Source organism: Capricornis sumatraensis, chromosome 1 (assembly GCF_032405125.1).
Source record: "Capricornis sumatraensis isolate serow.1 chromosome 1, serow.2, whole genome shotgun sequence".
Classification (NCBI taxonomy): Eukaryota; Metazoa; Chordata; class Mammalia; order Artiodactyla; family Bovidae; genus Capricornis; species Capricornis sumatraensis.
In genome coordinates, this window is record NC_091069.1 from 3,703,644 (window position 1) to 3,719,289 (window position 15,646).

Here is a 15,646-nt window from a genome sequence, read left to right on the forward strand (position 1 = left end):
CTCTGTCGTCCCCTTCTCCTCCTGCCCTCAATCTTTCCCAGCATCAGGGTCTTTTCAAATGAGTCAGCTCTTCACATCAGGTGGCCAAAGCATTGGAGTTTCAGCTTCAGCATCAGTCCCTCCAATGAACACCCAGGACTGATCTCCTTTAGAATGAACTGGTTGGATCTCCTTGCTATGTGTGCAGATCAAATCTCCCAACCGTGACCTCTTTTGCCCTGCTCCTCTATCTTGGGAAATCTCTTTATTTCATTTTAGCACAGAAAAGATCAGTGCGTTTTGGGTACATGAAGCTTGACACCGACAGTAGCGGCTGGATTCATAAAAGGGCATAATTTGATCCATGAGCAACTTGAGTTTTCATATCAATATTTATTAGATTAAGAGACAGCCATTTTCCACTTTCTGTCCTTTGTCAAGTTTGGGTGTTGACTGAACACTCCAAGTTAACTGGCAGATGTCTCTGCCAAGTCCCTCCCTGGTTCCTGAAAGTTTCAAAGAGCCGCAGTGATGTGTGTGGGCCCCCAGAAGCCCCGCTGTCATCCTCTGAGCCAGACCACTCCCCACCCTGTGCCGGGCCTTCTCCACCCCCTGCCCGTTGTCCAGGAAAGACTCAGAAGGGAGAGCACAGGTTTATGCCTTTATTGCTGAAGGAGGAGCGGCCCCGAGCAGGAGGCCCCAGGAGGAGCCTGGAGGGGCCTGGGTCCCAGGAGGGGTGACTGAGGTCCTGGTCCCTCCTGGTCCCCTGATGGGGGAGGCGGGGGTGACGTCGTCTGTCCCCAGAGGGGCCAAGGCTCCCGGGCCCTGAAATGGACATGGGGCCCGCCTGTGATTCCTGGGGCACCTGGCAGACCCTTGCCAGCCTCTCCGTGGCTGGGGGTTCAGGATGGCTCCTCCTCGGGAGAAGGACCCCCCGAGCCTCCCCCTTAGGTGCCCACTTCCTGGGCCACCACCTTGGCCCTTAGCTCTGCCCAGAAGGAGCTGGAGGAGGTCAGCGCGTGAGTGAGGCCAGGTCACAGGTCACAGGTCACCCCACAAGAGTGGGCACGCGGCCAGCCGCTCTGCAGTTGGCCAGGAGGGACCTCAGCTTCTAGCCATTCCCATGGGGGGGGTCCCAGGCCTAATTGGGGGTCCCAGGCCCCACCAACAGCCCCTACCCCATGTGTGTGCCCAGGATGTGGGGCAGGGCGGGCAGCTTACCCCAGAGGCGCTGGCAGCGGCTCACCTAGACGTGGCACTGCCCTGTGGGGGAGGGAGAGTCGTGGGGGGGTCAGGATGGGACTGGACACCTCGGGAAGAGGGGCCTGGCAGGGGGTGGGGAGGGGGCCCCCACGGGGTGCTGCACCCCACCCCCTCCTCCCGGGAGGCCTGGGGAGCTGGGGGTCACCATGGGAGGAGGTCGTCCTGGGCCAGGTGGCCTCCTGCCCTGGGGAAGGGGCGGGGCCTGGGTGCTCACCCTCCAGCTGGGTCGGGTTGAAGGCGAGCCGGATGTGCATGGGCAGGGCCTTGAGGGCTTTGTCGAATTTCTCCAGGGCCTCGCTGTCCACCTCCGGGGTCCTGACTGTGGGGCAGGGACGGGGGTCAGTCCCTGCTCCCCAGGGTCGTCTGCAGGTCTGCCCTTGCCCTCCAGAGCACCTGCCCTTCCCCCTTGGCCCAGTCCCCTTCCCTTCCTCCCAGGGCAGTGCAGTGGGTCTGCAGGGTCACAGGGGGAAAGCCTGCCCCCCACCTCTGGCTGTCCGGGTCCCTTCCTCCCCCTGGGCCGGCTGACACAGCCAGGAGCCTCCACTCGCCGATGCCCGCGCCCCCCTGGCACAGGGGCCCTGAAAACGCCCAGTGGGACTGCTATAGCACAGAAAATGTCACCTGCCATTTGTTTTCAGGACGTGATAGTTGAAAGATGGCTTTGTACCTGAGTTCTTATTTTGAGAAATAATTGAAACTCCCCGGTAACAAAGGCTGTTAGATTCACAGTGACCGCCGGCCCCATCGCTATGGTCACACCAGTCATTGTTCTGCAGCCCACCCGTCTCCCAGCCTGTGTGTCTGGCCCCCATCCCCAGCCACCCACAGGCCTACAGCAGACTGGCTCCCGGTATGTGACCACTCTCTCCTGGCGGGACTCGGGGACCCCCCACCCCTCCTCCTCCTGGGGATCAAGCTCCCTGCTCCCACCCCCCACCCCCTGTTGCAGCAAGGACCACACAGCTGGTCTCCCTGGGCAGCCAGGGTTGGCACCCACCCAGGCACTGGCAGGCCAGGCTTTGCTCGGGCTCAGCACTGTTTTCCATGCAGAAGAGCAGGTACTTTTTGTAGTCGGTGTCCAGCACAAGGACTTTGTTCTCGTTCAAGGCTGGAAGCGATCAAGACGGGAGGAAAGTGAGTTCCAACGGGGGGGGGAGGGGGTTGCTGGTCAGCCCCCAGCACCCCCCACGACCAGCGGGGCTCCCCCAGGGTCACCACCTGGCGAAGACGGGGTGGGGAGCGCCTCTGGCATCCCCCACCCCCGAAATGGTGCTTCCTCTTCCCTGCTGCCACTGCCAGGCGCATGGGGCCCAGGAAGCCCTCACTGTCAACTCTGGATCCGCCAGGGACCCTCCACCACCTCCTGGACTTGGGAACACTCACCACTCAGTCTGAGGCCCCCTCCCCCAGGGACCGGAGTGGTCAAGAAATAGGGCTTCCCCCGATCTCGGGTGGGGCTGGACACTGCCCAGCAAGGGAAGTGGGGTGTGTCCTGAGGATGGGGGCATTGTGGGGGGGCAGCCCTGAGCGGGGGCAGCTGGGGCTCACCCTGACCAAGGCCAGTGGGCAGCCCCGGCTGCCCTGTGGTGTCCAGGCAGCCTGGGGGCACGACCAGCACCCAAACCCAGTGCAGCTGGATGGCACCAGAGACCCTGGGCTGGGCACCCTGGCATCAGTCAGTGCAGGGCCTCCAGTCAGAGTGAGTCCTGAGGGGGCCAAGGGCAGATGTGGCCCAGGCTGCCCAGGAAAGGGCAGCCCTGAAGGAACCCCAACCCCCCCTCGAAGCTTTCTCATCTCGGATTTAGGACGAACAAGTGAATGAGCAAGGGCGGACAGAGTTTGTCTCCAGGAGATGAAGGAGCTGTGGAGTGGGCTGGGGTCGTGGGGCCCCTGGGCCCCTGGAGTGGGCAACGGCTCTCGGTTACCCCTGGGAGGGCACAGGTACCTCCTGAGCTCAGCCTGAAGGCCCTGAGCACCGCCCGCCCCCCAGCAAAGAGAGCTCGGGTGTCACCCTGAGGGGTCAGAACCGCCCAGCCGGGACCTGCCCACGGCCACCGGCCCCAAGGCCCCGGGCAGGTGGCGGGGAGGCAAGTGAAACAGAGGTCACGGCAGTGTCTTCATCACCACCAGCCCCTTAGCATCCCAGGGCCCGATGCCAGCCCCTGAACCTGCCCACAGTCCCCGGGGGCGGGGGTGGTGGGTGTCCCCCAGGGACCCGGCACTCACCATCGATCTTGAACACCGCAGGGATCTTGGTTTTTTCTGCAATAATCTTCTTCTGAGCACACTCGCCATTCTCCCTGAAAGACAGCTGCTTTCTGAGCCATGGGCATGGACCATTTTCATCAGGATGAACTGAGGGCCAGGGGCAGAAGCTGGCCCCAGGAGGGGCTGGAGGGGGGTGGCGTGGGCATAGGAGCCAGCTGGCCAGCTAGCCTCGGCTGCACTCACTGTCACCTCTCAGGCCACAGGGGACCAGGTGGATGGGCCAGGAGAAGTCAGATGAAGCCAGAGAGAAAAGGTCGGGGAGAGCCTTGACCACAGGCACCCCCAAAAGGCAGCCCTGGGGTTCAGGACCCCATCTCTGCACCCCACACCCACCCAGCTCTCTCCTGCACCCTGACCCCCATCTGAGGGTGGACAGGGCTGGTAGTGGGAACTGCCTGAGCCCCGAAGACCCAGGTCTGCTGCCTCCCAGCAGCCTTCACACGGGCCTATCCCCACACTGCTTCGCTTCCAGGACATCTTGTTCACTTTAGACACTGGGATGTTCAGACTAGGAATGATGAAAATGTCTCTCTGTTGCTCAAATGCACTTGTAATCCTCAAACTAACAGGGAATTCAGAACACCTGCCTCATTGTATGTATCTTTCCTATGCATTTCCACTTCAGTGGATTTTATCTCCCCTTCCAAGTAAACAAAAATGATGTTTTATGTTCATTTGTTTGATGATGTTCTGAAGCATCAAATTAATAAAAGTTAAAAAAAAAAAAAGCCCTGGGTGGGCAGCCTTGGGTGGAGCGCCGGGTACCAGTAAACTCTGAGCCCTCTTCCCCAGCCCTGGGGCCCTGGTCCCTCCTGCACCCCACCCCCCGGGGGGTCCACAGCCCTGGGGAGTGGGGGTTCTATGTTGGGGAGGGACGCCCACCATTTCTGCAGCAGAATCTCCAGGTCGCCCTCGGGGGTGGGCTTCAGCTCCTCCACGTACACTCTCAGGGGGGCACTCTGGGCGTCCAGCAGGGAGATGTCGCTGGCCGCCATAGCCAAGGAGTACCAAGTCCCCGCCACCTGGAGAGGGACCTTGAGTTGCACTCCAGGGGCGGGAAGGGGCCCCCAGCCCCACAGTGGGCTCTCTGTCCCACCCCGGCCTGGGCAGCCCTGAGATACTCCCCCCAACTCTGCACCCTGGGGAATGCTCTCCCCAGACTCACTCTGAGCCCAAAGAGGGACCCAGATGAGACCCCGCACACGTGGCAACATTTGGATTTTGGGGAGACATGGCTGGAGGTGGGGAAAATTTGAGGGGCAGAGAGACTCTTTCAGGGGCTGAACTGTGTCCCACTAATCCCCAGAACTTCAACACATGACTCTGGAGACACGGCCTTTAAAGAGATGACAAAGGTCGTGTGAGGCTGCACAGGCAGGCGTGTTTCCAGCAGGCCTGGTGGCCTCACAGGAAGAGGAAATCAGGGCACGCAGAGGACATGGAGAAGACGGCCGTCTGCTCCCCGGAGAGCGGCCGCAGGAGAAGCCAGCCCGGCCAACACCTGGATCTTGGGCTTCCAGCCTCCAGAATGCAAGACAGTGAATGCCTGGTTGAAGCTGCCCCAGCGGGGGATTTGTCAGGCGGCCCTAGCTGACTGATGGGAACCCGAAGTCACAGCCTCTCTTGGTCTCTGAGGCCCAGCTCCCCTGCCCGCCCTGCAACTCACCACCCACCCAGCCACCCTCGAACCTTCTGGATGTCCAGGCCTTTCATGGTCTGGGTGACGATGATGGCCTGGATGCCACAGGCGAGGGCCAGGCCCAGGGCAAGCAGGAGGCACTTCATGGCTGCAGCTGGGGTCGTGCTTCTGAGCTCTGCAGGGAGTGGAGGGCTGAGACAGCGGGCTTGGGGCCTTATACAGGAGGTGTGCCGGCCAGCCAGCCCGGGCTGGGCCCCCAGCCACGCGGTTCCCGGAATCCCACTTGGCTCATCCTCAGGGCCCGGGGTGGCTTCCTCTACGAGGACAATAGGAGGCCTTCTTCCATCCGAGGCCAAGCAGGAAGTCCCCCTCTGGGCCTAGACGGTTCCTGGTAGACCCCAGAAGCGGGGGCACAGGTGGGTGTCTGGACTCTGGGTCAGGCTGGCTGCCAGTGCCAGGAACACTTCCGGGGTCAGCCTCTTAGACAAGGACAGGTCAGAGCCAGGACTGGGGACAGGTGTGTCCTGGACAGTGGCCTCTGCCTCGGGCACCAGCTCCTCCAATCCATGTGACCGTGGCCTTGGCTGAAGGGATCTCTGCAGTCACCCCACCCTCTGCAGGCTGGGGCAAGGGTGACATGGGGTTCAGGTTGAGCTCCGAGGGGGGACCTGGTCGGTATCGAGGGCTCTGCAAGCACCTGCTGCCCAGTTAGGGTAGCAAAAATGGCAATGACAATGACAACAGTCATAATAACCCCCAGGACGGGAAAGTGACCTGACCCCTGCGGCGGGGGCACGGCTGAGCAGCACTAGGGCTCCATGCAGGCACGTGGGATGGGCAGGCCCACAGGGCCCAACCGCCCACCTCCCACCTCCCACATTTTAAATCTCCCAGGACACTTCCCTCCACACCGCTCAGGCTACAGCAAGCTGCCTGCAGACCTCAGGAGTGGTGGGAATGCTGGTGCTGGGTGTGTTGCTGAGTACAGCGGGGGCCCGAGCAGGGAGGGCGCAGGACAGGCCTCCTGGCTGAATCCACATGGGCGTCGGTACCCAGCGGGCTGTGGGTCCCTTGTGCCTCTGGCAAAGGGGGTGCAAAAGCCTTCAGTTGACATTCTAAGTGACTAAACCGCTCATCACAGGGGTGGGGTGGGCGTATTGGGGTAGGGGAACGGGAGCAAGGTAGGAGAATCTCCTGATAGTGGGGATGTCTCCTGATAGCAGGGACCTGACGGGTCAGCCCCTCTTCCCCCCTGAACTGTAGGGTCTTTCCAGGGGGCCCGCTGGCCTGGTCAGCATCTTGGGTGGAGGTTCAGGGGTCTCCTAAACTAGCTCTGGCTTGCTCTCTGGCCTCTGGTTTCCTTCCTGGAGAGACTGTTGGTGACTGTAGCAGGAAAGAGCTCACGCATGGGAGCAGACCCCCAGCCGCCCCCAGACCCCCCTTTCCTGTGATGGAAAGAGGAGGCTTGGCCAGCTTCAGTCCTTGCCCTGATCTGTATTAGCACCTTTAATTCTTGCAACAAGCCTCGAAGCTCAGTGTTTCATGAAGAACCTGGGTTTTACGATAAACCCCAGGTTCCATGTTTTGCGATGAACTGCAAGCTGTGATGGGGTTGAAGGATGTCACCCCCAGAACTCACATCCACCGGGAACTTCAGGTTGGAATCTTGTTTGGAATCTAGGTCTTTACAAATGTGAGCTGTTCAGGTGAGGCTGGAACAGGGGCTAATCTAATGTCCGGTGTCCTTGTGAGAGAAAACGGGGACACAGAGGGGACATGGGGAGAAGGCGTGTGAACACGGAGGCAGAGACTAGACTGAGTCATCTACAAGATCAAGCTCAAGGGTGTGGCACCAGGAGCTGGAGGCAGCGGCGGGGGGCAAGGATCCCTCCCTGGAGCCTCTGGAGGGAGCTCGGCCTGTTCGACGTCCGGACTGGGACTTCTGATCTCAGAGGGGATGGGGGGCACCCCTGCAGTGAGGAGCCCTTCCCCATAGGTAGCCCCCTGAACACCAGCACGGGTGGTTTGGACACCGGCGTCAGATGCGAGGGCTGTGCCCCCCAGCACCGCTCTGCTCTCAGAACTGGGTGATGCAGGGCGGAGGGAGGTCAGCCAGGGAGAAACAAGCACCCCGTTCCCCAGCGAGCTTAGGAAATCTGGGTGCCACTAACCTCGGGACGTCTGAGCTGCAGGGTCTCCCAAGTTCCTGTGAACCGTGACCACAAACCATGCCCTTCAGGGCTAAGCTATTCATAACTTCCAGGAACCTTCAGCTTCCAGAGAATACCATCCAGAGAGAGAGACGGAAATAAAGCACCTCTGGCCTGGGGCAGCTGGGACTGACCGCTGTGGGAGGGAGACTGGGGCAATCTTTCCCAAGTGCTGCCCCAGACAGGAGGACCTGGGAGGGGACTTGGACCCCCGTCGGCTCTCAGCATCTCCCCGTCCTGCCAAAACCCCTGCTCTTCAGAAGCAGGTCAGGTCCTGGGCCTGTAAGTGCAGAAGCAAGAAATCACTTCTCAGAATGAAATTGTGGGGCTGGGCAGGGTCAGTGGGCTTTCACACACTCTAGGATGCCATGCTGCTTGGGGCCCCAGCCCTGGCCCCAGGAAGCCAGCATGAGTCTCGCTGGTCGGTACTGTGTGCTCTCATGCATGTCCAATAAAATGGACAACCTAGAAGAAACAGACACCTTCCTAGACATGTACAATCTCCCAAGACTGAACCCGGAAGAAATAGAAAACATGAACAGACCAGTTACCAGTAATGAAATTGAATCAATAATTTTAAAAAAATTCCCTCAAGCAGGAGTCCAGGACCAGATGGCTTCAGAGCTGTATTCCACCAAACTCCTTTTTTCGGTTGTACTGGGTCTTCCCTGCTGTATGTGGGCTTTCTCTGGTCGTGGCCCGTGGGCACTGCAGCGGTTGCAGCTCAGTGGTTGCAGCTTGGGGGCTTGTTGCCCTGCAGCATGTGGGATCTTATTAATGGTTCCCTGACCAGGGATCAAACCCACATCCCTGAGGCGGATTCTCAACCACCGGCTCACCAGGGAAGTCCCCAAACATTTAAAGAAGAGTTAATACCTATCCTACTCAAACTATTCCAAAAAAATCAAAGAGGAGGAAATGCTTCTAAACTCTCTCTATGAGGCCAGCATCACCCTGATACTAAAACCAGACAAAAGCTTTCTTAGGCCAATATCATTGGTGAATAGAGATGCAAAAATACCCAACAGAATATTAGCAAAGTGAATTCAAAAATACATTGAAAGCTCACGATCAAGTGAGATTTATCCCAGGGATACAAAGATATCCACAAATCAATCAATGTGATATACCACATTAACAAATTGAAGAATGGAAATCATTAACAAATTGAAGAATAAAAATCATTAATGAGTTGAAGAGTAAAAATCATCTCAATAGATGCAGGAAAAACTTTTGACAAAATTCAACATACTTTCATGATAAAAACCCTCAACAAAGTGGGTATAGAGAGAATAGACCTCCATATAATGAAGGCCACATATGACAAGCCCACAGTAAGCATTATAATTAATGGTGAAAAACTGAAAGCATTTCCTCTGAGGTCAGAAAAATAAGACAAGGATGTCCACTCTTGCCACTTTTATTCAGGATAGTATTGGGAATCCTAGTCACAGTACTCAGACAGAAAGAAATAAAAGAAATCCAGGTTGGAAGGGAAGAAGCAAAGCTGCCACTGTCTGCAGATGACGTGACACCTTGTCCTACCAAACCATGCCATTTTCTTAAGGAAGTCCTCAAGCTGTCACCAAAAAGCTAATAAGTAAATTCAGTAAAGTAGCAGGATACAAAATTAATACATAGAAATCTGTTGCAGGATACAAAATTAATACATAGAAATCTGTTGCTTTCCTATACGCTAACAATGAGCTATCAGAAAGAGAAACTAAGAAAATTATCTCATTCACAATTGTATCGAAGGAATAAAATACTGAGGAGTGACTCTAACCAAGGAGGTATAAGACCTGTACTCAGAAAACTGCAATGAAAGAAACTGATAGAAGGAATTGAAGATGATATGGAGGGGGAAAATATATCATGCTCACAGATTTGAAGAGTTAATATTGTTAAAGTGACTGTACTACCCAATGACTATATCTGTAGCTTTACAGATTCAATGCAATCCTTATCAAAATACCAGCATCATTTTTCACAGAACTAGAACAAACCATTCTAAAAATTGTGTGGAGACACTAAAGACCCAAACAGCAGAACACAATCTTGAGAAAGAAGAACAGAGCTGGAGGTACCAGGCTTTATGACTTCAGACTATAGCTCAAAGCTACAGCCACCAAAACAGTATGGTACTAACATGAAAACAGACACAGAGATCAACGGAACAGAACAGAGTCCAAAAATGAACTCAACTATGATGGTTGGTTAATTGACAACAAAGGAGGCAAGAACACACAACAAGGAAGACAGTCTCTTCAATAAACGGTGCTGGAAAACTCTTCAGTTCAGTTCAGTCACTCAGTCATGCCCGACTATTTGTGACCCCATGAACCGCAGCACGCCAGGCCTCCCTGTCCATCACCAACTCCCGGAGTTCACTCAAATTCATGTCCATTGAGTCGGTGATGCCATCCAGCCATCTCATCCTCTATCATCCCCTTCTCCTCCTGCCCTCAATCTTTCCCAGCATCAGAGTCTTTTCTAATGAGTCAGCTCTTCACATCAGGTGGCCAAAGTATTGAAGTTTCAGCTTCAGCATCAGTCCTTCCAATGAACACTCAGGACTGATCTCCTTTAGGATGGACTGGTTGGATCTCCTTGCAGTCCAAGAGACTCTCATGAGTCTTCTCCAACACCACAGTTCAAAAGCATCAATTCTTTGGCATTCAGCTTTCTTTATAGTCCAACTCTCACATCCATACATGACCACTGGAAAAACCAAAGCCTTGACTAGACGGACCTTTGTTGACAAAGTATTGTCTCTGCTTTTTAATATGCTGTCTAAGTTGGTCATAACTTTCCTTCCAAGGAGTAAGCGTCTTTTAATTTCATGGCTGCAATCACCATCTGCAGTGATTTTGGAGCCCAAAAAAATAAAGTCTGACACTGTTTCCACTGTTTCCCCATCTATTTCCCATGAAGTGATGGGACCAGATACCATGATCTTAGTTTCCTGAATGTTGAGCTTTAAGCCAACTTTTTCACTCTCCTCTTTCACTTTCATCAAGAGGCTTTTTAGTTCGTCTTCACTTTCTGCCATAAGGGTGGTGTCATCTGCATATCTGAGGTTATTGATATTTCTCCCAGTAATCTTGATTCCAGCTTGTGCTTCATCCAGCCCAGCGTTTCTCATGATGTACTCTGAAGAGAAGTTAAATAAGCAGGGTGACAATATACAGTCTTGACGTACTCCTTTTCCTATTTGGAACCATTCTGTTGTTCCATGTCCAGTTCTAACTGTTGCTTCCTGACCTGCATACAGGTTTCTCAAGTGGCAGGTCAGGTGGTCTGGTATTCCCATCTCTTGAAGAATCTTCCACAGTTTATTGTGATCCACACAGTCAAAGGCTTTGGCATAGTCAATAAAGCAGAAATAGATGTTTTTCTGGAACTCTCTTGTTTTTTCCATGATCCAGCGGATGTTGGCAATTCAATCTCTGGTTCCTCTGCCTTTTCTAAAACCAGCTTGAACACTTGGAAGTTCATGGTTCACATATTGCTGAAGCTTGGCTTGGAGAATTTTAAGCATTACTTTACTAGTGTATGATATGGGTGCAATCGTGCAGCAGTTTGAGCATTCTTTGTCATTCCCTTTCTTTGGGATTGGAATGAAAACTGACCTTTTCCGGTCCTGTGGCCACTGCTGAGTTTTCCAAATTTGTGAAATATTGAGTGCAACACTTTCACAGCATCATCTTTTAGGATTTGAAATAGCTCAACTGGAATTCCATGACCTCCACTAGCTTTGTTCATAAGGAAAACTCTTCAGCTGCATGCAAAAGGATCCAACCAGACTACTTTCTAACACTGTATACAAAAATCAACTCAAAATGGATTAAAGACTTAGATGTAAACCTGAAACTAAAACTCCTAGATGAAAATGTAGGCAGGACATTCCTTTTAAGGAAGAGGAAACGTTTGAGATAGACTTGCAGCACTGACAAGAATTTAGCAAGAGGGACTAGAATGAGCAAAGCTAGAGGCAAAAAGGATAATATGTATTAAAGAAACATGAGATAACCATGTATATGTTTTGTGTAGATTGAAAGTGAAAGTGAAGTCGCTCAGTTGTGTCCGACTCTGCGACCCGGAGGACTGTAGCCTACCAGGCTTCTCTGTCCATGGGATTCTCCAGGCAAGAATACTGGAGTGGGTTACCATTTCCTTCTCCAGGGGATCTTCCCAACTCAGGGATCGAACCCAGGTCTCCTGCACTGGAGGCAGACGCTTTAACCTCTGAGCCACCAGGGAAGCCCTTTGTGTAGGTTAGGAGTGAACAAATTAAAATTTTAACTAGGTTTACATTTTTGGAAATCTCAAAAAGTCAGATAAACATTTTACTTAATTCACTAGACAATAAGGAGCTGTTGGAGATTTTTGAGAAGATTATCTTAGTAAAGATATTTAAGATACACTAGATGAAATATTAAAAACACAATCGGGAATTAAGAGGTCATTGCCCTTGCCTCTCTGGGTCTGACTTCCAGCAGCAATGTGCATGAGGGGAGTTTGGAGCTAACGAGCCGTGACCAGGCCCACAGCAGGACTGAGATTCCGTACACAAGTGTCGGGGCTCGGGGTCCTTGTTGATGACAAAGCGCCGGGTGGTGCTGCACAGCAGGTGAGATCCTGGTCCTGAGTGTGACGGAAGAAGTAGCCAAGAGAGCGCAGATGAGACAGGTGTGTCACCTGCAAAACCTGAGTGTTTGTGGATGACTCGGTCTGAGCCTTGCTTAATGGAAGCATCCCAAACAGTGACTGTTTCCTGGGCAACTGTGCTGATTCTCAGAATGGCCTCCTGAAGGTCACCAAAACGCACGTGCCTCCACACACATGGTTTGGATTGGATCTAACAAGTTGGGACTAGACTGAGCGACTTAGAGAGTCATCACTCCTTCTCCGTCTCCTAATTTCTTAAAAGCACGGTGGGGCTGCTGAGAGGAAACACGTAGAACAAGGGAGGTGAGATGGAGTTGCTCCAGGTCAGGCTATGAGCTCGCTCCTCTCCCAGCAGGGTCCGTGTTTGTGGGAGGAGTAGGTCCAGGAGTGGATGAGTTAGGAGGACGCATGATTGAGTCTTGATGAAGGTTTGTTTATAGGACTGCAGTTCAGATAAATCAGGAGAAATATGGTCAGCCATGTCCTGGGGCAGGGAGGAGTCAACAGCCTTGCCAGTGTCCTAACGAAACTGAGCAGGACCCTATGGGGCCTCCCCAAAACAGGCTTCCCCCCACCCCCCATGTCCTCCGCCTGCCTCTTGTCTGTAAAAAAGCTTTAGCCTCCTAAGCTTTCCCGCACTTCCAAAGAGTACATTTAATCAGAGAAGTGAGAAAATACAGAAGAAAGGGAAACAGTCAAACAAGTAAATACAGTAATAGCTTAGCCATTAAGCAAAGTCCAGGACTTAATTCCTCCTCAAGGGCTATGGCAACCCACTCCAGTATTCTTGCCTGGAGAATCCGATGGACAGAGGAGCCTGGTGGGCTACAGTCCACAGGGTCACAAAGAGTGAGACACGACTTAGCGACTAAACAAGGGCTATGGAGAATATCCTGAGCCATGTCCTGTGAGTTTTTCTGCAGATACTGAGATCGCCCCCCCCCCCACCAGGTGGAAGAAGGTAAGTATATGCTGCCCACAGACCAGGTGGACCCCAGATCAGGTGGAACTAGAAGGCTGACCATGGTGACTCGCGATGACCTCAACGTTAACCGATAAGAAGAATGTCCACAAGCTGATCAGATACCCTGTAGCCCACATAGCCTGTAGCCCACCCCTGTCTTTGAAAAACCCTTCCCTGAAAGCCTTCAGGTGTTTGGGTCTTCTGACCACTAGTGGCTTGGACTCCTTGCTTGGCACCTGCAGTAAACACTGCCCTTTTTTCACCACGACCCTGGCGTCAGGAGACTGGCTTTACTGCGTGTGAGTGAGAGGATCCAAGTTTGGTTTAGTAATGCTAATAATAAAGATTCTTTTTTAAAGACTGCAAAATATGTTTCTCTGACTTTTCTACCGCTACTGGGAACAAACGTGAGCCCAGGGCCAACCCCCCCCTCAAGTCTGCCCTGCGGGGTCTATGGCCCTAACCCCAGAAACACGGCCAAGAGCAGGACGGGTATCTCAGAAGAGACAGTCCTAATGCAAGGTCTGCTCGCTGTCTCTTTCAGGGAAACACACATTCTGAAACCAGAGTCTCCGCCTTCTCCTTGGGAAATGCAGCAAAGGATAACACGAAGCTCAGAAGGGAGACTTGGGGGAAAGACTGGCGCCACAGAGCAAGAAATGTGGTTGCGAATCAGCTCTGTGTGATCAGAATTTACAAACACACCCACTTCACGGAAAGTCTTGAGTGCTGCTAAGAATATGTCTGGTTGAACAATGTGTTAAATTCTGGGAAACAGCTATATTCTAAGCCATTCTCTAGAGCAAAATTATTTTAAAGGAAAAAGCAATATGTGAACTGTGAAATTCCAGATGTTCAACAAGGTTTTAGAAAAGGCAGAGGAGCCAGAGATCAAATTGCCAACATCTGCTGGATCATCGAAAAAGCAAGAGAGTTCCAGAAAAACATCTATTTCTGCTTTATTGACTATGCCAAAGCCTTTGACTGTGTGGATCACAATAAACTGTGGAAAATTCTTCCAGAGATGGGAATACCAGACCACCTGACCTGCCTCTTGAGAAATCTGTATGCAGGTCAGGAAGCAACAGTTAGAACTGGACATGGAACAACAGACTGGTTCCAAATAGGAAAAAGAGTATGTCAAGGCTATATATTGTCACCCTGCTTATTTACCTTCTATGCAGAGTACATCATGAGAAATGCTGAGCTGGAGGAAGCACAAGCTGGAATCAAGATTGCTGGGAGAAATATCAATAACCTCAGATATGCAGATGACACCACCCTTATGGCAGAAAGTGAAGAACTAGAGAGCCTCTTGATGAAAGTGAAAGAGGAGAGTGAAAAAGCTGGCTTAAAGCTCAACATTCAGAAAACAAAGATCATGGCATTCGATCCCATCACTTCATGGCAAATAGATGGGGAAACAGTGGAAACAGTGGCAGATTTTATTTTGGGGGGCTCTAAAATCACTGAAGATGGTGATTGCAGCCATAAAATTAAAAGACGCTTACTCCTCAGATGCAAAGTTATGACCAACTTAGACAGCATATTAAAAAGCAGAGACAATACTTTGTCAACAAAGGTCCGTCTAGTCAAGGCTATGGTTTTTCCAGTGGTCATGTATGGATGTGGGAGCCGGTGGATCCAGGGTGATTCGAAGGTGGGGACGGAATCGGCGTCCTGGAAAAAACTTATTTAATTACAGATAGAGAGGGAGATTAGAAACAGATAGTGTAGGAGGAGAATTAACGGAGAAAAGAGGCTGAATAACTGGTTTACGTGGAATACTAATCACCACCTACGAAGGCCACAGGCGTCTTTCCGTTCTCCCGAGGGAGAGGAGGCACTGAGGCCTCCCCGGTCCGATCTTAGAAGCCCCGGCAAAGTCAGTAGGCTTGGTGCGTACCCTCATGCGTACCAGATGGGAACTCAGCCAGGAAAACGGGGAGCGAGAAAGAAACGACACGGGGAAATCAGTCTTTCCAGAAACTGATCCGATTTCTTTATTTTTCAAGTTTGTTTATATACCTTTTTGTTATACATAGGGATGAATACAGAGTCACGCGGGGGTCAGCAGACCTGACCCTTGTCACAATCAGGTGCTTCATATAAAATTATACAAAGGTCTTATGAGTTTCATCATCTTTTAGCCATGAGGTCTGCTGACATTTTATGGCCCTTTCTGATACTGGTCAGTTAACCAGAAAACTTATTTTTCCAGGGGTGATTTTTTCTTAAATTAGGCGCCACCCTCCAAATAAAGTTGCATTCCTATAGGGTGAGGGTGTAGTGAGTTACAATCAAGAAAGGAATTTACTTAACCTAAGGTTTAACATGATTAATCTTAAAGGTTAATATTTTTTCCTCCTATATGCTAGTTATATTCATTATAAGGGCAGGAATATGGAGATTTAGCAGCAAATATTGGCTCAACAAATGTAAACCCTTCACCAATGTTTCCCTTAAGATCTATTTAGTCTTAAGATAGTGATAAAGTTACATTTTTGCATAGCAAGGACACAGTGATTTATAACAAAGTACAGTGGTCTATAATAAAAGAGAAAATTCATTAACTCAAAAAGTCTAGTATTGCTAACATCAAAAAACTACTATATTTCCTTTTCTATATTCCAAATACATTGATTAATATAT

General features: G+C 51.9%; 1 protein-coding gene across 1 annotated transcript; it reads right to left on the reverse strand.

Annotated features, from left to right (window-relative positions):
- Positions 1-1,225: 1,225 nt before the first annotated feature.
- Positions 1,226-5,311, reverse strand: LOC138083930 (beta-lactoglobulin). The gene is made up of 6 exons (XM_068977971.1): positions 5,200-5,311; positions 4,393-4,532; positions 3,469-3,542; positions 2,240-2,350; positions 1,457-1,561; positions 1,226-1,242 (listed from the first exon to the last, which is right to left on the reverse strand). The coding sequence occupies exons 1-6, from the start codon at positions 5,293-5,295 to the stop codon at positions 1,226-1,228; spliced, it is 543 nt and encodes a 180-aa protein (XP_068834072.1). The 5' UTR covers positions 5,296-5,311.
- Between the last annotated feature and the right edge of the window lie 10,335 nt (positions 5,312-15,646).